Consider the following 24,806-nt stretch of genomic DNA (forward strand, 5'->3'; position numbering starts at 1 on the left):
TTTAAAAAACAAAAAAATAATTTTTTTAAAATAAAAATTTCTAGGATGAAACCATAAGGAGCCCTTGTGGAGGAACACTTAAGCGCTTGGCTGCTAACCAAAACGTTGGCAGTTCAAACCCACCCAGCAGCTCTGTGGGAGAAAGACTTCGTGATCTGCTTCTGTAAAGATTACAGCCTAGAAACCTTATGTGGCAGTTCTACTCTGCTCCATAGGGTCACTATGGGCCAAAATTGACTCGATGACACCTAACAACAGGATAAAATCACTACCATGAAGAAATATTAAGTGGCACTGCAAGCAAAGAAAATGTACATTGGTCTGGACAAAGAATTTTAGTTGGAACGGACTGAACTATTTAAGCAAAGAAGCAAAATTTATGCAGCATTAATCTATAAATATAAATGGTGTCCTTTGTAATTTTATGAGCAACGACAAATTAGATCTACAGACTCTGATACCCTAGGGCGAGAAAAATTATTTTAAATGAAAAGTTCTACTAAATTCCCAGTATCCAAACTTACCTCAAATAAGAGTAAGGTTATACCCTACAGATAATTTTTTTTTTTTTTGAGTCATCAGTTCAATCACTGAATCTCACATACCAAACCCACAATGACTTAATCTGTTGCTGGAAAATCTATAGGATCAGAAATTTATGTAAGACTCCCTTCTGATTCAGTTCTCTTTCATATGAAGTGCCTTGGTGGCACAGTAGTTAAGTGCTTGGCTGCTAACTGAAAGGTCAGCGGTTCAAACCTACCAGCCACTCCATGTGACAAAGATGTGGAAGCATGTTTCTGTGAAGATTACTCACAGCCTTAGAAACCTACGAGGCAGTTCTACTCTATCCTATAGGGTCGCTATGAGTCGCAACAGACTTGAGGGCAATGTGTCTCTTTCGCATATATCTGATTCATCTGCATAGCAGAAAAGATGGAAACTAGAAAACTAATACAGAATTAAATTCCAATTTGAAAATTAAAAATAGAAAATCTATCTAATTAGAAACAATTTATGACAAGCAACTTGTGATTCTAAAATTACTTCGAAGATAGGCAAAATAAATTTGTTTATTTTACGTTAATGACAAAGATTAAAATTTTTTGAGATTTTTCAGTAAGAGAAAAAAGTAGGCCTCAGTGCTTTTAAATAACCCTTCAATTTTTTTGGCTGTTAGCTCACTTTAAGCATTTGTTTATTGGCATAAATAACTCATCATCATAACAGGTTACATTACCATTTGAAAAAATGTAAAAAAAACTTAACGGTTCTTTAACAGTAAAATATCAGATACAGACTCTAACAATCAACAGACCTTTGATTCAAAAGGTTACCTTGGTTTGACACGTGACTATTAAGAGTTGATGCTGTTTACAAGTAGTAGCTGACATATTATTATGGAAGAAAGAGTGGACATTAATTTGAAACACATACGTTTTACACTGCCAATCATTAGCGCTAAACAGGCCTCGGCTCTTTTCTGCAAGTGTCTTTCCTATTTCTGTGCCCCCAGCTTTCATCATCTTGGCTTCAGTTGTTTTCTCTGAAAATAGAAAAATAATGCAATATGAACCTGGAGAAACAAACAAATCACCTGAATACATAATCTTAACAGAATCTTCCTTAAATACTTACCTCGTCCACAACGATTACAGCTGGTTCTTCTAGCAAAATTTACATTTCCACATCTGGAAATAAAATAAAAAAGTATTTATAGAAATATTTTTTGAATCCTGAAAATAGTTTTTATTCTACATACACAACTCTTTAGTAAGTTCTATGTATCTAAAGTACTGAACTTCTAGCTCCACCTCAGTCATGTTAATGCCAATGCTAACAACAAGAAAAATTTACAATTTAGTAGAAAAAATATAGGAACTCCCAGTCTAGAAAATGACACGTCACTAAAGAAACAAGTATTAGAGAAAACACAAAATGGTAAAAATGCACCAAGGAGGAGAAAATGGATAAATCAGAGAGGGTTTCAAGGACCTTGATGAAATGCACTTTTTACAGGCAGGAAGTAGGATGAGAAGGAAAGAAGGAAGATAACATTGTACTACAAACAGCCCTAGTGGAGCAGTGGTTAAGAGCTCCGCTGCTAGCCAAAAGGCTGGCAGTTTCGATACACCAGCTGCTCCTTGGAAACCTTCTCAGGCAGTACTACTCTGTCCTACAGAGTTGCTATGAGTCAGAATCGACTCAATGGAAATGGTTTTTTTTTGTTTGTTTGTTTGTTTTGTTTTTTTTATCAAACCTCTGAGATCTAGGAGCTAAAAATGAGGCAACTATCACAATCAATAACCTCCCTCAACACATGGAGTAATACACACACAGTACGTTTTTATACTTATAAACAGGAAACTTAATTAAAAGCAATAATAATATTGGTTCACTCACTTGCTTTTAATAGTGCACCTGCATACCTATTGGTAAAAGCATGTTATATGCTCTGAATGACAAGTAATGCTTAAATTAAAAAAAAGGAAAAAATTACTTTTTTAAAAGATATTATGCTAAAGTTGAGATGCACAGAATGGACACTAAAGTGAAGCACTCCATGTAATTTTTTAGATTATCTTCCCCCTAAAGAATATCATATCCTTAGGCTCCTAATCAACTCGATGACAATGGGTATGCTGCCAATAAACACTGAAAACATATTCTATTCATATATTTGTAACTGAGTTGAAAGGCACTCCCATAAAAGTCCTACCTTAAATATCTGGCTGTGAGAGTAAATATTTGGAGGTAAGAATCCTACCTTAAATATTTGGGTGTAAGAGTCCTACCTTAAACATTTGGGTGTTTAAGAGTTCTATACTAAATATTTGGGTGTACTGTCATTAAGGACACTGACAAAAGCACATTTCTACAAGTGATCAACAACATAAAAGTTAGAAATTGTTTTATACCTTCTTACTGTTATCAACAGTCTTACCATTCAGAACAATGCTATTCATCACCTAAGACTTGTATTCATTAGATCTGAGTTTCTTTAAGTCATCTTAACAGTTATGCAATGGAGGACCATTACTTTACTACACACAAAAAAGGACAAAGTTTTCATTTAAACTGTTAACATGAGGATAGAATTCAAATGCTGGGGCAATACAGTCTTAATCATCTAATGACATTAGATGATTAGATGATTTAACTTTTAACAACTATTACTTCCAATTACTTCCAATAGCTATCAATTAATGAGTATTTGCTACATTTCACTGTATCTATGCTGTTTTATCATAAGGAGGCTAATCTAGTTTCATTTTCAAAAAAGTCACACACTCACTCACTCACTCACTCACTCCATAATCTGTGAGAGAACTGGAATTAAACCCAGGTTTGTTTGCTCTAAAGGTTTTGCTCTTTACTAACTTAAACTCAAAGACATCATCATCAACGGTTTTTATTTGAGCATGAGTTACATATTTTTTTTTTTGACATTTACTTTCCATAAGGGTGGGCCGGTTTGTGCATCCTTCAATAAAAGCTAACAATTTAATAGAGTATACTGGCTTAAGCAATAATGTCAAAATGCAAAGCCACTAAAACACATGCTTGTCTGCTGCAGGCATCCCTAGGGCTAAGCAGACAAAAACACAGACCTCTTTCCTTTGGGCTCTAACTAGACGAAAGGTTCAGTTCTTGTGAATTTAAAGGTCAATTAGGAAAAATGAATATCCCAAACCAAACAGTGAAGAAGGAATAAACTACGGAGGAAAAGTTGATTAAAAAAACAAACAAAAACAAAACTGTTGAACTTTAAGAAGCAAAAGTTCGAGTGCAAGAAAGCAAACCTTTCCGAAAACAAAGTTCTGGAAAAAAAGTCCCGTGGGGGAGATCCAACACCAAGCCGGCCTCGACAAGGGAGACAGATTTCCTTATCGCTGAAACCTAGACCGTGGGGGGAGGGGGAAGGCAAAGGGTAAACGATCTCGCTCTCCAGAAAGGGTCATCTGGAAGCGATAATGTCGGGGAAATGCTGGCGATATAACTAAAACAAAAACTCCCGAAAGACCTCGCCAATGAGGAGATCGAGAATCTCTTTCCCGCCCAGGAGCCGGCGATTCGCCGCCTCAATCCGGTGTAGCGCACGGAGAAGATAGAAAGAACGGAAAATGCCGAATCGACCTAATAAAACATTCGCCGATAAACCCTGGCCCAATTCGGGACCCTTCATAGACTCACTTTTTGTCAGGGCAAATCCAATCCCCGTCACTGACTCGGAAATTCTTGGTCGACATCTTGTCCACAGCCACCCGCAGCTACGTCTTCACAGGAGGAAGCGGGCCAGGGACTTTCGCACCCCGAGGCTGTCCCCCACGCCGCCTGACTCCCACTCACCACTGCGTCAAGGTTTGATAAAGGTGGCACCAGGCCAGGTTTGAGTTTGAACGTTACTCTCTAGAGTAAGATCCTGTGTGACAGTTTTCTGGCCAACAGAGTTATAATGCAAACATCTCTTCCAGGACTAAGCTAACAGGCGCCATAGGGACAGCCCGAGCGGGAGGCCTTCGTGGCACTAGTCGCCTGGTAGAGCCCTCTACAGGCGGGAGGACCCGAGAGAAAGTTTCTTCCGCTTAGTTGGGCGGAGCTAGGGAGGTGGAGGCGGAAGTGACTGTAATCAGTTCAGAGTCGTAAAAGGTAGGGTTGTGCTTTCTGCGTCAGAGCTTCTGGTGCTTGGTTTGGTCAATTTTTAGCGGAAGTTATTTTGCTAAAGGAGGAAAACTGTTCTTTCATGTGCTGATAGAATGTAGTTTAAAAACCTACCTTAGTATTTGCTATATAAACAAATTAATAGATGTTAGTGCTCACCTGGAACCGACCATTAATTTTAGAACTAGGATATTGCCAATATTGTTGAAAATACCTATCTTACCCTATCCCATCTTCTTGCCTCCCTGCAGAGGTTAACACGCATCTGTATTTTGGGTTTATTCTTTGCTGTTTAAAAATTTAGTTCATGTGTATGTATGTTTAATTTGATAAACGAGCGTCGTAAGAATTGTTATCTGATCTTCTGCAGTTCTCTTTTTCACTCAACATTATGCTTCTAAATTCGTCCAGGCTTGCATGTAGTTACATGTAGCTGTAGTTCTTTGTTTTCACAGCTGTATACTGGTAACAGTGCTTTGACAACTTACTCGTTTGTTTCCCAGATTTTGGCCATTACAAACAACACTGCCATGAACATTCTTACACATTATAGCTTCTGATGATATACAAATGCGGTAGTTTTTCTAGGATAGAGCATATACCTAGGAGAGGGATTATTCGACTTTACAAGATAATGCTAAATTGCCATACAAGGTGATTGTGCCTATCTGTAGACCCATTAGCAGTATTTTAAGGGTTACCAGTTCCCCCAGACATTTGCCAGCATTGGGTACTGTCGGATTTCTTAATTTTTGCAAGTCAGGTAGTATAAAATAGTATCCTACTGTGATCTTAAATTTACATTTCCCTGATTACCAAAGATATTAAGCATCTCTTAATGCTTATTGACAGTTTGTATTTTCTCTTCGGTAAGATGGCTGTTCAAGTTGCTTATTTTTCTATTAGGTTGTCTATCGTTTTCATATTGAGTTGTTTTATTCCATTCATATAAAATGAAATTCTAGAAAAAACAAAACTAGCTGTAGAAAACAGATTAATGGTTGCCTCAGAGTAGGGTTGGAAAGAAATTACTGAAAAGGGGCATGAGAAAACTTTTTGGAGTGATTCAGTATCTTGATTGTGGTAGTGGTTACACTAACATATAAACTTGTCAAAAATCATCAAACTGTACATTTAAAATTGGCAAATTTTGTTGTGTGTAAATTATGCCTGATTAAGCTGGTTTCAAAAAAATAAAAAGTCAAGTCGTGTCAGCTGTTGACCTTTTAGCCACCAGCAGGAGTAACAAGTACAGAATAATATGATTTTTAGGGGCTGGTAGTCAGCTAGTACTCGGTTGCTCTCTGTTCTGCAAAGACTAGCTAATGCTCCAGTTGTCTCCTGTTCTGCAAAGACTATGACATTTAAACAAACATAAAAGTAGCAGTGTGAATATCTATGCCCAGTCAAAACTCAAACTGGGATACTGAAATCTCTTTTTATGTACTTCAGTTTCTCGGTGTCACATCTAGGCCAGTTATTACTCTTTACTATAATTGCATTGAAGTGTGGCATAATCCTATCATAACACAATGAATTTCAGCGTTAGGTGACTAAAGAGAGATGCTTTGAGATGAATTATATGTGGCATTTCATTTTTAAAAAAATGCCTGGGAAGATGTGCACAGCTCAACTCTATAATATTCCTTAATATTCCTTTCTAGTATTTCTCCAAATCAAAACTAACTTACGAGAGTGTAAAATGTGTTTTTTCCTGAATGTGATAACTATAATCTATTTTAAAAGTAATTATCTGTAAGCTATAAGTCTTTATGTTTATATTTCATTTTAGTACTAATGTTAGTAATGTTTACTACTATTTTGTAGCTTTGTTACTAGTGTTAATAGTATTAATTACTAGCATTTTATACTATGTAACTTTGGTATTAGTATTGGTAATATTTATTACCAGTATCTTAGCTATATTTATTTAATGTTTTCTGTGTGCTAGACCTCATGTTAAATGCTTTACAAGCATTTATTTATTAAATGCATATAGCAGCCCTTTGAAGAAGGTAGTCCAACTTTCTATAAATTTACCGACATATTTTACCCGGTCATTTTATAAAAGAGAAAAGACATAAAATTGTATAGAGTATATTTGCATAATAATATTTTAGGTATTAATGTATTTCTTAAAGTGCATAGGCAGAACATATAGTGTTATGGATTGAATCATGTACCCCAAAAGTGTGTATCAACTAGACTATGCCATGATTCCTGATATTGTGTGGTGGTTCACCATTTTGTGATCTGATGTGATTATTCTGTGTGGTAAATCCTAACCTTTATGATGCTAAGAAGGCAGAATTAGAGGCAGTTATGTTAATGAGGCAGGACTTACTCTACAGGATTAGATATCTTGAGTCAATCTCTTTTGAAATATAAAAGAGAGAATCGAGCAGAGAGGAGAGGGACGTCCTACCACAAAGAGTAAGGAGCTGGGAGCAGAGTGCATCCTTTGGACCCAGGGTCCCTGCACTAAGAAACTCCTAGACCCAGGGGAAGATTGTTGACAAGGACCCTCCCCCGGAGTGTACAGAGAGAGAAAGCCTTCCCTTTGAGCTGGTGCCCTGAATTCAGACTTCTAGCCTCCTAGATTGTGAGAGAATGAATTTCTGTTTGTTAAAGCCAGCCACTTGTGGTATTTCTGTGATAGCAGCACTAGCCAACTAAGACAAATGTTTTTTTTTCTTTAACGTTTTTCTGTAGACGTTGGAGATTTCATTAAGAACAAGCAAATGTATTATTACAAATATCAATTATGATTTGAAATTAAAATGGTATTTTATTTTCTATGTTGGGAAAGGTGTAAAAGATACTGAAACTTACTGAATTCCTTCGTGTCAGACATAATGCTAGTCTCCTTATATATGTTATTTTATTTAATTATCATTATACTTGTAAGATGGATTTTTCTTATTGTGTATTTTTATTTATTTTTTTTAAATTGTAGTTTAGTTGAAGGTTTACAGAACAAATAGTTTCTCATTACACAGTACACATATTGTTTTATGACATTGGTTAACAACCCCACAACATGTCAACACTCTCCCCTCTCGACCCTAGAGGATCCCTTTTTTTTTTTTTGGTGAAAATATACATAGCCAAAGTTATACCATTTCAAAAATTTCTACATGTACAATTCAGTGACATTGATTACATTCTTCCAGTTGTGCTGCTATTCTCACTATCCTTTTCCAAATTATTCTAAGATGGATATTTTTAATTCCATTTAACAGATGAAATTAAAACTCAGAAGTAGCAATCAGTAAGTAGTAAATTGAAATCTTAGTTTATGTAATTCCAAAAGTTCTACCTTTTCCATTATACATTCTAAGCTAAAATATTCTATACAAATGTACAAGATAAAAATTAATAAAGATAACCTCTTCATAACTGGTCATTTGATTTATGTTAAAGGTGTCATTCCAGTGCAGTGATAGCAAGAGTAATCTTCTTCAATAAATGAATATCAGTTGGATATTCACTTGGAAAGAAAATATCTGGATTCCTACTTCACACCATACACAAAACTCATTTCCAAGGGTATCGATACCTTAATGTGAAAGGTAAAACAGTAAAGCTAGAAGGAAACATGGGAAAATAGCTTTATTCCCATGGGAAAATAGCTTTATGCCTATGGAAGAGGCAGAGATTTCTTCAATAAAACATACACAAAACAAGAACCTTAAAAAAAAAATGGTAGATTTAACTACATTAAAATTAGGAACTTATGTTTATCAAGTCACCACTAAGAGAGTGAAAGGACAATAGAGCAGGAGGAGATATTTGCAAAATGTGTATCTGACCAAGGACTTGTAAACAATGTATAAATAACAAGCTCTTCACAAAAGAGGGGATTTAAATGGTCAATAAACATGAAGAGGTGTAATTTTCATTAATCTTCAGGGACGTGGAAATTAATCAATACCTTTATATTCCAAGTAATATCTTGTACACTGCATACAATTGGGTCTTATTTTTTTATCCGGTCTGACAATCTCTGTCTTTTATTTGGTGCTTTTAGAACTTGTAAATTTAATGTAATTATTGATATGGTTGGATTTAGGTCTACCATTTTGTCATTTGTCACACCTCAACATAAAAAAGACAAAAATCCTCACAACTGGACAAATAAGCAACATCATGATAAATGGAGAAAAGATTGAAGTTGTCCAGGATTTCGTTTTACTTGGATTCACAATCAACACCAATGGAAGCAGCAGTCAGGAAATCAAAAGATACATTGCATTGGCCAATCTGCAGCAGAAGACCTCTTCAAAGTGTTAAAAAAGCAAAAATGTCACTTTAAGGACTAGGAGCGCCCGACCCAAGCCATGGTGTTTTTAATTGCCTCCTATGCATGTAGAAGCTGGGCAATGAATAAGGAAGCAAAGAATCGACACCTTTGAAGTATGGTGTAAGTGAAGAATATTGAATATACCATTGACTGCCAGAAGAACGAACAAGTCTGTCTTGGAAGAAATACAGCCAGAATGCTCCTTAGAAACAAAAATGGTGAGACTACATCTCAAACACTTTGGGCATGTTATTAGGAGGGATCGGTCCCTGGAGAAGGACATCATGCTTGGTAAAGTAGAGGGTCAATGAAAAAGAGGAAGACCTTCAACAAGGTGGATTGACACAGTGGCTGCAACAATGGACTGAAGTGTAACAACGATTGTGAGGATGGCGCGGGATTGGGCAGTGTTTCATAGGGTTGCTAGGAGTTGGAACTGACTGGACAGCACCTAACAGCAGCATTTTGTCATTTATTTTCTGTTTAATCTCTCTGATTTCTGTTTTGTTTTGTTTGTTTTGTTCTTTCCCACTGTTCCTGACTTCTTTTGGATTATTGGAATTTTTGAGTATTCTATTTTAATTTACCTGTTGGCTTTTCAGTTATATCTCTTTGTGTTTTTGTTTTTTAATGGTTGCACTGGGGATTACAATATACCTACCTAACCTGTCATGGTCTACTTATAGTTACTATTTCACCACCATTAGTAAAATGTAGAAGCTTTACAACTATACATGATCCTTTGCCCTCATTTCTTTAAAATTGTCATATTTTTACATTTCCATATATTGAAAACTCCATCTGACAGTGTTATAATATTTGTGTTCAGCAGTCATACTTACATTAAAGAACTTAACAGGAAAAAAGTAGTCTTTCATATTTACTCAGATATTTGCCATTTCTGTTGTTCTTCCTTCATTCTTGAACTCCCAAAGTGTCCATTCAGTCTAATAGCATATGCTGCTCTTTGACTGTCCCACATACGCCCAGTTCAGGTTAGCACAGAACTTGTGTTGGCTCATACATAGAATTAGAGTATCCCCTTCTGCTACTTCATCTCTGACATTTCTCCCAAATTCTCTGTCTTGCAGCATCCCCTGTTCCTGGCCCTTTTGCCAGAAATATGAGATTTCTCTTGGAGTATTAGTGCCTGTTACAGCTACAGCTGCTGATTAGGGTACACCATCTGGGAAAAGTGGTGAGAGAGAAGAGAAATAAAATTGTTCTTTTGTGTAGAAAAACAGAGTTTCTCTTGGTGTTACAGCTCTGCATGCCTATGTCCTCACCCTTGATTCAAAGCCCAAAGAGAAAAAAAGAGAAAAGCAAGCCAATATTCCCTCACACATTCTTGGGCTCACAGTGGCCCCCTTTCCCCATTCATCTGGCTAGAAATACGGAGTTTCTGTTTTCCTGCCTGTGCTGCCACCACAACTACATTGAAGGTTAGGCCTCAAGTCAGAACTATGAGAGAAAATAGAAAAAGCAAACACACACAAGTCACTTCTCCAGGTTTTCATTCTCCTCCTCAACCTGCCTGCTTTTGTCTTTTCAGAGTTCTCAGGTAGTTGCTTTTCATATTTTGTCCAGAATTTTTAGTTGTAATCAGTAGAAAATATAGGCTTGTAGTGAACTTACTCCATCTTGGCTGGCACTAAAGTCAGGAAAATGCAAATTAAAATTATGATGTGATACCACTACGCATCTGTCAGAATAGCTAACATGAAAAACTTACGTGATACTAAGTGTTGGTGAGGATGTGGAGCAAATGGAATACTCATACACTGCTGGTAGGAGTGTCAATTGATATATAGACTTTGGAAAACGTTTCTCAGTCAATTAAATCTGAACACTGCATACTCTGTGACCCTATAATTTCACTTCTAAGTATATTTCCAACAGAAATGCACATATGTCCACCAAAGACATGTATAATAATATTCATGGCTACACTATTCATAATAGCCCAACAAGCTTGCAAGCTTATTAATGGTAGTTTGGATAAATATACTGCCCGATATTTACACAGTAAAATATCATATACTGCCATGAGAATTAAAAAAGAGGACTGCCGGGCAACATGGCACTATAGTCAGAAGCACCACGCCATCCCTCCGCAGCAAAGATCAGAAAAACGGTCAGACAGAGTCACACGTCAATCCTGAAACCCTAAGCATCAAATGAAGAGATAAAGAACTCAGCCAAGCACTGAATGGAATAAGAAACCGACCGAGAACAGAGCGTGAGGAGAGATATATGCAGAGCTTCCCTATCAGCTACTGCAGCACGGATCCACCATCTTGGACTCCAATTGGAGATCAGCGAACAGGAGGTATGAGAAAGCAGCTTCGCGGAGCTTCCAGAAAAAGACAGAACAACTGGTAACCCACGATATAGGCTTTCCCACACCCCACCCTTCTTCACCCTCGCTTAGCCTCATCTGCTTTCTGCAGCCACAGTCTATTGGCCAGGAAGCACAAGCTTCCCCCCAGTGCCACTTGGATTCCACCCGCCCACACTGGCCAGCTCCCTGAGTGCCATTTGTTGGCTGCTGATGTTGCTTTTTTCTGCTTCTTCAGATTTTTTCCTTAACTCTCACCACCTCCCCCTCCTTTCTCTCAAATACCTGGCTCCGTATGCCATCTTTGCTTCTTCCTGAAAGGCTGCAAATTACCGCTTGACTGTGAAACTGCTTCCCGGCCTGTGCCGCCAAGCTGATGGGACCCTCGGGTTGTTTTTGTTTGTTTGTTTGATTTGTTCTGGTTTGATTTGTTTGTTTTCTTTTTCTTTTCTTGTCTTTGGAGTTTCTTCTAGCCAGGCAGTACCACACAGCTTGGAAGCTAGTCCCTTACTCTGCACAGATGCACAGGGACATCCCTGAGGGGCATTTCTTTTTTCTTTTTTCATTTCTTTGTTTAGTTTTCTTTCCTCTCTTATTCCCTTTTTGTCCTTCATTTCCAGTTTCTCGATTTGTTCGTTTTTTCTTTTACTTTTTTTTTCATTTTTGTTTTTCGCTGTTTCTGTCTCTCATCTCTCCACTCCAATAGCAAGCTCCCTTAGCACTCTTTTTTGTTTGTGTGTATGTTTTTGGCTCCTGTTCCTCTCTCCTCTCTCTCATCTTTCCCATACCCATCTTAGCTCCACACATCACAATCTACCCCCTCCTTCCTGCCTACCTGCACTGTGCGCTGAACATCACGCTCCCAAGCAGCACAGGCACGGCCTACTGGATCTTGGCCTGCACTGAGTCCCAGTCCACACTGTCAGCCCTGGTACATACATAGAAAACCTATCCCAGCAACTCCCCTTCAGCTGGACCTGCCCTACTGTACCATACCTGAGTGACTGACCCCGCCCATTGGAGAAGGAAGTGAAAAGTATCGCGCCCACAGACAAGCAAACAACAAAGAACGCACAGCCCACCTGCTCAGACATAACCAAATAAAACAAGCAGGATGAAACAAACAAATCTACAGTCAATAAATGAGGAAAATAACCACTGAATGCCCTGAAGACAGCAGACAATATCAAAACATTTACAAAAACAGGACAGGATGGTTCCAGTAGGCGACCTTCCAGTAGAAGAAAAGGTACTAGACCTAACTGATAGGGAATTCAAATCTCTAATATTCAGAATTATCCAAGTGTTGGAGCAAAAAGCAGACAAAAATGAGGAAAAAATAGACAAATTCATGGAAAAGGCAGACAAATTCAGAGAAAATACAGACCAAAAAATGAAGAATTCAAGAAAATAATACAGGAACAAAATGCTGAAATAAATTTACGACTAGAAATCATACAAAAACAGCAATTAGAAATCCAAAAGATAAACATGATTTCAGAAATAGAAGGACTGAGGAGCAGGTTTGAAATGACGGAAGATAGGACCAGTGAAATTGAAGACAAACACTTGGATACAACTCTGTTTGAGGAAAAATCAGAAAAAAGAATGAAGAAAAATGAAGAAACCCTGAGAATTACGTGGGATGCAATCAAAAGCAAAAATCTGCGAGTGATCGGAGTTCCAGAACGGGGAGAAAACAGAAAAAAAAGAGAGGATCAGTGAAGCACTGCTGACAGAAGACTTCCCCAATATCATGAAAGATAAAAAGCTGACCATTCGAGAAGCTCAACAAACCCATATAGGATAGACCCCAAAAGAAAATCACCAAGGCATATCATAATCACGCTTGCTAAAACCAAAGACAAACAAACAATCCTGAGAGCAGTTCGAGAAAAACAAGAAGTCACATACAGAGGAGAAACAATAAGACTCAGCTCGGATTATTGGGCAGAAACCATGCAGGCAAGAAGGCAATGGGATGACATATATAAAACCTTGAAAGAAAAAAAATTGCCAGCCAAGAATAAAGTATCCTGAAAAACTCTCTTTCAAATGTGATGGTGAAATCAGGTCATTTCCAGATAAACAGAAATTAAGGGACTATGTAAAAACCAAACCAAACTTACGAGACTTATTAAAGGAAGTCCTTCGATCTGAGAACAAACAGTATCAGACTACAGGCTGAATATAGGACACCAGGTTGTACTAGCCGGTTACAAACCTAGGAAATGAACTCTTAAGGACTATGCAAAACCAAAAGAATTACAAAAGGGAACCAGAAAGGTTAATCTGTAAATGACAATAGCATCAGAACAATAAAAGAGGGAATAAACGGTGTAGGTATAGAACCTTCTAATGGAGAGGAAGTCAAGCAATACCAAGTAATAATAGACTTGTTCAAACCTAGGAAGATAAGAGTAAATTCCAAGGTAACCACAAAGAAAGTTAACAAACCTACTTATCAAAATAAAGGAGAAAAACATAAAGTCTCAGTAAAAACAAAACCTACAAAAACAAAAGAAATGAAAAAAAAAATCCATAATCAAAAGGAACTCAGCACAGGAGAGTAAGAGGAATGAAGAAAAGGTCAGCACCACAAAGAAAAAAAGCACTAAAAAATGCAATCTCACTCCTAGGAATATATCCTAGAGAAATAAGAGCTGTCACACTAATAGACATATACACACCCATATTCACTGCAGCACTGTTCACGATAGCAAAAAGATTGAAACAACCTAGATGCCCATCAACAGATGAATGGATAAACTATGGTACATACACACAATGGAGTATTATACAAAGATAAAGAACAATGATGAATCTGTGAAGCATCTCATAACATGGAATAAAATGGAGGACATTATGCTGAGTGAAATAAGTCAATCACAAGGGACAAATATGGTATGAGACTTCTACTGTATAACTCATGAATAGGTTTATACACACACAAAAAAATCTTTGTTGGTTACGAGGGATGGGAAGGGTTGGGGGGAACTAAATATATAAGTGGTAACTTTGGTGAAGGGTAAGACAGTACACATTACTGGGGAAGCCAGCACAGATTGTACAAGGAAAGGTCATGGAAGCTCCATAGACCCTTCCAAACTCCCTGAGGGACTGAATTGCTGGGCAGAGGGCTGTGGTGACCATGATCTCAGGGAACATCTAGCTCAACTGGCATAACACAGTTTATAAAGACAAAGTTTTGCATTCTACTTTGGTGAATAGCATCTGAGGTCTTAAAAGCCTGTGAGCAGCCATCTAAGATACTCCACTGGTCCCATCTCTTCAGGAGCAAGGGAGAACGAAGAGAACAAGATACAAGGAAAAGATTAGTCCAAAGGACTAATGGACCACAACTACCACGGCCTCCACCAGACTGAGTCCAGTACAGCTAGATGGTGCCCGGCTACCACCACTGACTACTCTGACTGGGATCACAATAGAGGGTCCTCAACAGAGCTGGAAAAATGATGTAGAACAGAATTCTAACTCACAAAAAAAGACCAGATTTACTGGCCTGACAGACTGGAGAAACCCCAAGAGTATGGTGCCTGGACACCCTTTTCGCTCACTGGTAAAGCCTCTCCTGAAGTTCACCATTCAGCTGGGGATTGGACAGCCTCGTAAAACAAAACAGGACTAATGAGGCACAGCAGTCCAGGGACAAGGACTAGAAGGCAGGAGGGGACAGGAAAGCTGGTGATAGGGAACCCAAGGTTGAGAAGGGACAGTGTTGACATGTTATGGGGTTGTTAACCATTGTCATAGGGCAATATGTGCACTAAATGTTTAATGAGAAACTATTTGTTCTGCAAACCTTCATCTAAGATACAAAAAGAAAAAAATTATCTGTGTGAGATCAAATTGACAACAGTAACTCAAAAGGTTTGATGGGAAGCCAAGGGAACAATGAGTTGAAGATTATGGTGATGCAATAATTTGGAAATGGATAGTGAGAATAAGAGCACAACTGGAAGAATGTGATCGATGTAACTGAATTGTACATGTAGAAACTTTCGAAATGGTGTAACTTTGGCTATGTATTTTTCACCAAAAAAAGGTCCTCAGGGTCGAGAAGGGAGAGTGTTGACATGTTGTGGGGTTGATAACCAATGTCATAAAACAATATGTGTACTGACTTTTTAATGAGAAACTACTTGTTCTGTAAACCTTCATCTAAAATAAAAATTAAAAAATCAAAAAAAAAAACTCTGGAATCTCATGGAACAGTATGGATATTACTCATTGTCTTAGTTATCTAGTGCTGCTATAACAGAAATACTACAAGTGGATGATTTTAACAAAGAGAAATTTATTCTTTCACAGTTCAGGAGGCTAGAAGTCCGAATTCTGGGCGCCAGCTCCAGGGGAAGGTTTTTTTCTCTCTGTTGGCTCTGGGGGAAAGTCCTTGTCATTGGTCTTCCTCTGGTCTAGGAGCTTCTCCGTACAAGAACCCCGGGTCCAAAGGATGTGCTCTGCTCCCGGCATTGGTTTCTTGGTGGTATGAGGCTCCTCCGTCTCTCTGCTGGCTTCTCTCTTTTATATCTCAGAAAAGATTGACTCAAGATACAATCTAATATTGTAGATTGAGTCCTGCCTCACTGACATAACTGCCTCTAATCCTGCCTCATTAACATCATAGAGGTATGATTTACAACACGTAGGAAAATCACATCAGATGACAAAATAGTGGGCAATCACACAATACTGGGAATCATGGCCTAGTGAAGTTGACACACATTTTTGGGGGACACAGTTCAATCCATAACACCTACAAATAAACTATTGAACTGAAAAAGCTGAATGTAAAATAGTACATAGTGTATGATTCCATTTATATGAAGTTCAAAAACAGGGAAGATTAATCTAGGCAGGATAGTGGTTACCCTTGGAAGTGGGGTAGAGATAGGGACTGAAGATGTGCATGAGAGGACTTCTGGAGTCCTGGTAATGTTCTTTGTCTTGATCTGGGTTCTGGTTACACATGTATCTTTACTTTGTAAAAATCCATTGAGCTGTACACTTGGGATTTGCATGCTTTTTAACTTTAATAGTAAGTTAAGAAAAAAAATACGTATCTAAATTTACTTATAAAATAATGAATTTATTACTCCTAGTACCTAAGTAACTCCCTAATTTAAACTTTGGAATGTGTGGAAATTTAAATTCTCTTAGGCTACTAGAATAGCAAAGACTCTAGGGAAAGTTGTGAATATGTGGAGTTGTGGCTGAGTTTTAGTGCAATATATGCAGTCATTGTAGGATGGAGGGGAAGGTGGATATAGATTCCAAAAGGTTGCCCACATGGAATTTGGATTTGGGGTAATAAAGTATCTTCTGGACTTGAGGTTGGTAGAATGAGCACAACTGATTGTATCAGTCACTGGTAGAAAAAAATAGCTCATCCTAACATCTGATTTACATTTGTGATATTAAGGTGAACAATTATTGCCTAAATCTAATCCAGATTCCTGAAGGAATTCCTTTAATAATAGCTACCATTTATTACCCACCCCCACCCCCCGCATCTGTCAGTTTGTCGTACTGTGGGGGCTTGTGCGTTACTGTGATGCTGGGAGCTTTGCCACTGGTATTCAGATACTAGCAGGGTCACCCATGGTGGACAGGTTTCAGCTGAGCTTCCAGACTAAGACAGACTAGGAAGAAGGACCTGGCGGTCTACTTCTGAAAAGAATTAGCCAGTGAAAACCTTATGAATAGCAGCTGAACATTGTCAATAAAACCTGTGTTTTATTGACTATTGTAAGGCATTCGACTGTGGGTCAAAACAAATTATGGATAACGTTGTGGAGAATGGGAATTCTGGAACGCTTAATTGTCCTCCTGAGGAATCTGTACATGGATCAAGAGGCAGTCGTTTGAACAGAACAAGGGGATACTGCATGGTTTAAAGTCAGGAAAGGTGTGCGTCAGGATTGTATCCTTTCACCATACCTATTCAGTCTGTATGCTGAGCAAATAGTCCGAGAACCTGCACTATATGAAGAAGAATGGGGCATCAGGATTGGAGGAAGATGTATTAACAACCTGCGATATGCAGATGACACAACCTTGCATGCTGAAAGGGAAGAGGACTTGAAGCACTTACTGATGAAGATCGAAGACCACAGCCTTCAGTATGGATTACACCTCAACATAAAGAAAACAAAAATCCTTACAACTGGACCAATAAGCAACATCATGATAAATGGAGAAAAGATTGAGGTTGTCAAGGATTTCATTTTACTTGGATCTACAATCAACACCCACAAGAAGCCGCAGTCAAGAAATCAAAAGACCATTGCATTGGGCAAATATGCTGCAAAAGACCTCTTTAAAGTGTTGAAAAGCAAAGATGTCACCTTGAGGACTAAGGTGCGCCTGACCCAAGCCATGGTGTTTTCAGTCACCTCATATGCATGGGAAAGCTGGACAATGAATAAGGAAGACCGAACAAGAATTGATGCCTTTGAACTGTGGTATTGGTGAAGAATAGTGAATATACCATGGACTGCCAAAAGAACGAGCAAATCTGTTTTGGAAGAAATACAACCAGAATGTTCCTTAGAAGCAAGGATGGTGAGGCTATGTCTTACATACTTTGGACACGTTATCTGGAGGGATTAGTCCCTGGAGAAGGACATCATGCTTGGTAAAGTAGAGGGTCAGTGAAAAAGAAGAGGATCCTCAAAGAGATGGATTGACACAGTGGCTGCAACAATGGGCTCAAGCATAGCAACAATTGTGAGGATGGCGCAGGACCAGGCAGTGTTTCGTTCTGTTGTGTATAGGGTCACTATGAGTTGGAACTGACTCAGTGGCACCTAACAACAACAACAACACCATTTATTAATCACTCACTATATACTTGCAGGAGCCCTAGTGGCACAGTGGTTAAGAGCTCAGCTGCTAACCAAAAGTTCAGCAGTTCGAATCCACCAGCCACTCCTTGGAAACCCCATGGGGCAGTTCTACTCTGCTCTATAGGGTCGCTATGAGTTGGAATCGACTCGATGGCAAGAGGTTATGTACTTGCTAGTGTGTTAAGGGGAGCCCTGGTGGCGCAGTGGTTAAGTGATACGCCTGCTAACCAAAAGGTTGGCAGTTTGAATCCACCACTACCTCCTTGGAAACCCTATTGGGCAATTCTGCTCTGTCCTATAGAGTTGTTATGGGTCAGAATCTACTTGACAGCAACAGATAGTGTGTTAAGACCTTTACATCCATTATCCCACTTAGTCTCCCAATAGTCCTTAGGAGAGATAGTATTAACTTTGTTTACAGATGAGGAAATCAATATTTAGAAAGTTTAAGTAACTTGTGAAAGGATGTAAAGTGTTAAAAATGGTGACTTTGGGGCCAGGTTGCTTGGTTTCAAATCCCAGTTCTACTATTTGTTAACTACGTGACCTTAGGTAAATTATTTAAACTGTATGTATTTAGTTTCATTATCTAGAAAATAGAGATAATGATAGTAGTGTCTGCATCTCAGTATTGCTTAGAGGATTAAATGAGATAATTCACACTAAGGTACTTGGCAAATACCAAAAAACTGAACCTGTTGCAGTTGAGTCATTTCTGACTCATAGTGACCCTATGTGACAGAGTAGAACTGTCCCATAGGGTTTCCAAGGAGCAGCTGGTAGATTTGAACTGCTGACTTTTTGGTTAGCAGCTGAGCTCTTAACCACTGCACCACCAGGGCTCCACTTAACAAACAGTACTAAATAAATATTGTAACTATTGTTCAACTAAAGGCTCACAGGTAATAGATATTTGAGCTGGTAAATGATATGCAGTTAATGTAGCAAAAGTTAACCAACTGTAGTTAAAACTTTTCTGATAATCATGCGTCAACAAAAAGATGATCTACAGTAAATCTGGAATAATCAGGAACAAAGAATATACATGACACCAGAATGAAAGGCTATTTGAGTTCAAGAACTACAAGTGATTTTTTAAAGAGAAGTATTCCTTGAGTAGAGAAGGAATTTTATTCAGCTATTCTAACTTTAGGAGCCCTGGTGGTACAGTGGTTAAAGTCTTGGCTGCTAACCAAAAGGTCGGTGTTTGGAACCCACTAGCCACTCTCTGGGAGAAAGATGTAGCAGTCCGCTTCCATAAAGATTTACAGCCTTGGAAACCCTCTGGGACACTTCTACTCTGTCCTTTAGGGTCGCTATGAGTCAAAATGGACTCAACGGCAGTGGGTTTGATTTTATCTTAACTTGAAAAAAAAATTCCTTGACTCTACTATTCTCTTTATTTTAATTATCAACAACCTTGTGGTTGATAATTTTGTTTCCTAAGGATTCTTAACCTACCATGATAAAATACCCAGAGTGAATTCTCATACCAGTTATTCTTGTAGATTTAGCTCTATTTATAGATTATAAATTTGCATTCAAATATGTATGTCAGTTTCCTATGGGTTCTTTTAAGTCATTGGTCCCCAAGAATTCAGTTAGCTCTGGTGGAAATGGTAAAGTTGTGTTTCTGAACCTACAAAGCTAAGAATCTGGCTCTAGATATTACATTAGCTGGGGCTCTCTTTGCTTGCAAGTAACAAAAACCAAAGATGGTTTAGAAAGAAGTAGTTTGATAAAATTCCAGGGCAAGAGTACAGAGTAGATTCAGAAGGCTCTTACTTATACCTAGGAAAATGGAGCTCCCAGCCAAACCCTACACCTTAGGGGGCCAATGCTTTGGAGAACTTTCCTCCGAATATTCTAAGTCCTCTGCAGAGTCTGGGACCAGTTGGGGCCAGCAGTACCACTAGGCAGGGCGCTCTGAGATGGAGCTGGTCCTACATGGGTCCTGGTCAATGGAAGCATTGAAATGTTCTCTCGCCCACTAGTGGCAGTGAATGGCCAGGTCAGCAACACCTTTTGGGTGGGGGACCCTGAACTAGACTGAGACTGTATTGGCCTCTGTCCCTGTTTTCTCCCTTAGGGCCCTCCCGAACGCCTCCCCCACTTAGTGTGCGTAGGGTTCAACAGGTACCCAGGGGCTCTATGACTTACTCTTGTGGAGTGGCCTTGGGGTCCTGTGGATGTGCGGATTCCTGGAGCTGATCACTCCAGCCAACCAGGAGGTTCTTCTTTCGTGGCATTGCACAGGACTGACCCACCAGAATAGTGCTGATTCGCTGATTTGGGTGATTTTCACTAAGAATGGACACAGAATGAGTTCAGTGCTTTGTACTACCAACTGTCCATCACTGATTCTTGAGCTGGAGCATGTGGGCCCGTGTGTAGGCTCTCCCCTGTCCATGTTCAAACCATGGAGCCTCGGATTGAGAGCATTCAAAGGTAGCACGGATGGCTGCAGGTGTCCTTTATCCCATGCAGTCCCACACCCTGACCCTGCGGATGGCACCTAGCATGGTCACCCTTCTCAAGTTTCACGCCACATGTCAGACAGTCCTTTTCTTGGCCGTGCTTGTCCTGTCCCAGGGCTTTTCCAGACTATAACTCCACAAAGTCAATGGGCCCTTCAATGCAATATTTTTTCTTGTTTTTTATCAACATAGTGATGTCCTGCTCCCCTTGGTTGTTCTTAAGCCCCAGAATGTGTCTGCTCATGGGCCTCTGGTCTATCTTCCCTACTGGTGACTGTGGGGAAGGTGGAGCTACTGTTGAGATTAAAAGGGTCAGAGTCTAGGAATTGAGTGATTAAGGCCTAGATAGTTCAAGATGTGTTGTTCTGTGTTAATACTGTAAAATTCCAAATAGTACATTTAACATGACCAGAAAACTAATTATTGTTCACATTTTCCTGCATTTTCTGGGTAGGACTTGCATTTGTAGTCATCATCAACAAAGCACAATAACAACATTTGAGAGTCATTGGGAGCCAGTTTTCACCCTCAGTACAATGGATGCTGTAGTGATATGAGTAACCGCAGACGCAAGGAGATCTATATTGTTTCGATAAAAAAAAGTTTTCCAAAGAGCCATGGCACTGTGAATAATAATAGTTTTGCTACCTTTTCCTTGCAATGGTAAGTATAAAATTAGCTAGGAATAGTGTCTTTAACAACAAAGAGCACAAGAGATGTTCCCGGAAAGTACAAAAAAAAAAATCAATTTATTTACTGCACAATAAATAGATAAGTACCTCTTTCCTACCCTAAAGATTTATCAATAGATCATTATACCTCACATGGGCCCATGGAATTTTAATTACTTTTATAATTAGGTTATTGCTATATACAGCTACCTCCTCTCAACTATTTCCCAAGGGCCTTGTATACCTTAGGGGCAGCCCTAGATAGGATATAGTGTTACTAAAGTATCCGAGTTTTTACATCTTTTCTGTTCAAGAGGCTACCAACTGGAATCTCTTAACCTCAATTTCAGATTTCCAGATAAAGACTCCAGTTGCCTTAGCTTGAGTCAGAGGGGCACCTTTGATCTAATCAACTATGGCACGTGGTGAGCGGGCAGTGTCATATATAAACCTGATGGCTTAGAGGGACTCCTGTGGGAAAAGGGTAGTGCCCAGAGAAAAGAAAAAGCACTTGACTCTTGTATTAGTTTTCTTTTGCTGCATAACAAATTACCATAAACATAGCAGCCTAAAAGGATAAATGTATTATCTCTTGGTTTCTATGGGTAAGAAATCTGGGCATGTATTATTTGGATTCTCTGCTTAGGGTCTCATCAGCCCGTAATCAAGGTGATGGCTGGGGCTGCAATCTCATCTGGGGCTCAGGGTCCTCTTCCAAGTTCATTCAGGTTCATGGCAGAATTCAGTCCCTTGAGGCTATAGGACTGAGGTCCTCATTTTATTACTGGATGTCAGCTGTGAGTTGCTCTCAGCTCCTAGAGGCTGCCTTCAGATCCTAGCCACATGGCAGCTTATTTCTTCAAAGCCAGCAGGAGAATCTGTCTTCAGTCTGCTGCTGCTGCTATTACTACTACTACTGTAACCACTGTTGTTGTTAGCTGCCATCAGGTTAGCCCCAACTCGTAGTGGGTCCATGCACAACGGGATTAGACCATTGTACTCCATAAGGTTTTCACTGGCTGATTTTCAGAAGTAGATCACCAGGCTTTTCTTCCTAGTCTGTTTTAGTTTGGAAGCTCCACTGAAACCTGTTCAGCATCATAGCAACATGTAAGCCTCTACTGATAGCTAAGTTTTGGCTGCACTTGAGGTACTTCGGCCAGTAATCGAACCTGGGTATCCTGCATGGAAATCAAGAATTCTACCACTGAACCACCACTGCCCTCACTACCACTGCTACGGTCTTATATAATGTAACATAATCACCAGGAAAATTATCCCATCATCTTTGCCATATAACATAACCTAATCGAGGAAGTCATATACCGTCATATTTACAGAACTCATCCACATTCAAGGGATGGGATTACACTGGGCATACACACCAAGGAGTGGTAATCATGGGTTCATCTTAAAATTCTGCCCACCACAACTCTTGAGTAGGCAAATACTTCAAAACGTGGCCGCTACAGTTGTCTCTTTCTCAAGACATTGAGAAGTCTTCTTTAAAACACACGGTCCACCTTATTCTTTTTGACTTTTTTAAAAGAATAGCAGTTTATTACAATACATGGGATATGTATGAATATTCATAGACATTCAAGTCTCACATACCCCAAATATACATATCTAAGAGTATTTTGTCACACAGCTACAATCTGAAATAAATGTGCTGAAAGAAATGACAAATTATTAAACATGGTTTACTTAGAACATTTTACAACTTGACATTCTTGGAAATTTAGTGGATTAAGGTACGTGAATACACACACACACACACACACACACACAACCACACACTTCACAACACTCCTATAATTTAAATGCTCTTTGTTCTGTGGAAACCATTACTAGGAAATTTTGCCAGCTGGTGTTTCAGTCCTTTATAAATTAATTATAGTATATACTAGCCATGTGTGAATGGAGAAGTCTAATTAGGTCAAGAAGGCTGGCCCTGCTGGAGACTGAAAGGCAAAGCATGTGTAAGGTGTCAGTTGAAAATCTAATGCAGTGTTTACCTGAGCACATACGCTAAAAAAAAAAAAAAAAAGGAAAGGGGGACAATACAAAGATAACATGCAAATTTATGGAAAAATCATGACATAATCAGAATTAAAAAATTATTGAAAGTCACCATTCTATGGCAAATAGAACATTTTAGCAACACAGAACTTCACAGGGTAGGAAAGTGTTCCATGCTACCCCCCAGAGGGATGCTTGCTGCTAACAGTACCCTCGTTCATTCATTCATTCAACCAACAGACACAGAGTAGATATCATAGCTACAAAGGGGATTGTAACAGTCTCTTCCCTTAAGGGGCTCACAGAGTGCTAGTCCATATGGATGTGTAAAGAGATGGTTATAAAACTGGGAGTAAATGTAGTATAGGCATAATCAGAGGACGTTATTATGGGTGTTCCTGGGAAAAATAAGTCCCCCTGTTCTTGGGTATGGAAGGGAAATGCAGCAGGGTTTTTCTTTACGAGTAACAAACCTAATCTGGTTAAACTTTATCCTTCAGGGCAGGTACTAGAGCGAGCGTGAAATTTAAGGAGGCACTACCTTTCAGGTGGAAATCCTGGTGGTGTAGTGGTTAAGAGCTACGGCTGCTAACCAAAAGGTCGGCAGTTCGAATGAACCAGGTGCTCCTTGGAAACCCTATGGGGCAGTTTTACTTTGGGCCACTGTGAGTTGGACTCAACTGCAACAGGTTTGGTTTTAGATTATTTTTCAGGTGGTGAGCCTGCAGGTGTCACCTGAGAGGGAGTGCCTCCTTAAATTTTGCAGCCTAGGCACCTTGGCTTACCCTAGCCTCTGCCTTGTTACCCCTTCAGTCTTACCCTTCCTCAAATATTTCTTTTTTCTTCTTTTTCTCAATGAAAAACGGATGATAAAGTTATTCACATTTGTGAAAATAACTAAATACATCTTAAAGTGTACATTCTTATAAAGGGATTTGCAGTTTAGCAGGATTTAAGTCTTAAACCATGACTCAGAATCTCACATGTTTACAGGAGCCAGGCAGTAACATAAATGAATGAAACAAGTCTGTCTAAGACAGTAGGGAGTGAGGGAGATTGTGATGGACTATTTAAAGACATTCAAACTCAACTTTATAATAAATACTGTTTGACCAAACAAAAAGTGCCTGCTGGATTATTAGGCCAGTAGGATAGGTGTTTGTACCCCCTGCCTTAGGTTAAAGAAATTCAGTTGCTATGTTAGAATTTCAGATTTCTGTAGGCAAATGGATGTGAGAAGATAAGGATAAAAGGATGAAAAACACCTACTGGGATATTCTTTCTCCACATAAGGGTTCCTTGTGAGGCCTTGTTAAGCATTCCTTTGGTTTTCTTTCCTATAGACCCCAAGATTTGGCCTAGTTGTTCCTGTTCTTTTGCCTATAGTCTATAAGCCACAGGACATAGTGGGAGAGTTTTTCACAGCTAGAAACTAGAGAGAAATAGACAAAGTTCAGTAATAGG

General features: G+C 39.0%; 1 protein-coding gene across 3 annotated transcripts in view; it reads right to left on the minus strand.

The window, feature by feature from the left end:
• The window catches only part of ZRANB2 (zinc finger RANBP2-type containing 2), a 19,695-nt gene extending 15,168 nt beyond the window's left edge, over positions 1 to 4,527 (minus strand). For 2 of the 3 annotated variants that reach the window (XM_004369058.3, XM_023731056.1), the window contains exons 1-3: positions 4,195 to 4,307; positions 1,639 to 1,691; positions 1,438 to 1,546 (exon numbers count right to left, since the gene is read on the minus strand). In XM_004369058.3, the coding sequence (XP_004369115.1) occupies positions 1,438 to 1,546; positions 1,639 to 1,691; positions 4,195 to 4,250 (218 nt within the window). In that variant the 5' untranslated portion in view covers positions 4,251 to 4,307. Of the gene's footprint in view, positions 1 to 1,437; positions 1,547 to 1,638; positions 1,692 to 4,194 lie in introns of all 3 variants that reach the window. The other variant, XM_004369059.2, reaches the window with a different exon arrangement.
• Positions 4,528 to 24,806: the final 20,279 nt, after the last annotated feature.

The sequence above is a fragment of the Trichechus manatus genome, unplaced genomic scaffold (assembly GCF_000243295.1).
Source record: "Trichechus manatus latirostris isolate Lorelei unplaced genomic scaffold, TriManLat1.0 scaffold00003, whole genome shotgun sequence".
Lineage (NCBI taxonomy): Eukaryota > Metazoa > Chordata > Mammalia > Sirenia > Trichechidae > Trichechus > Trichechus manatus.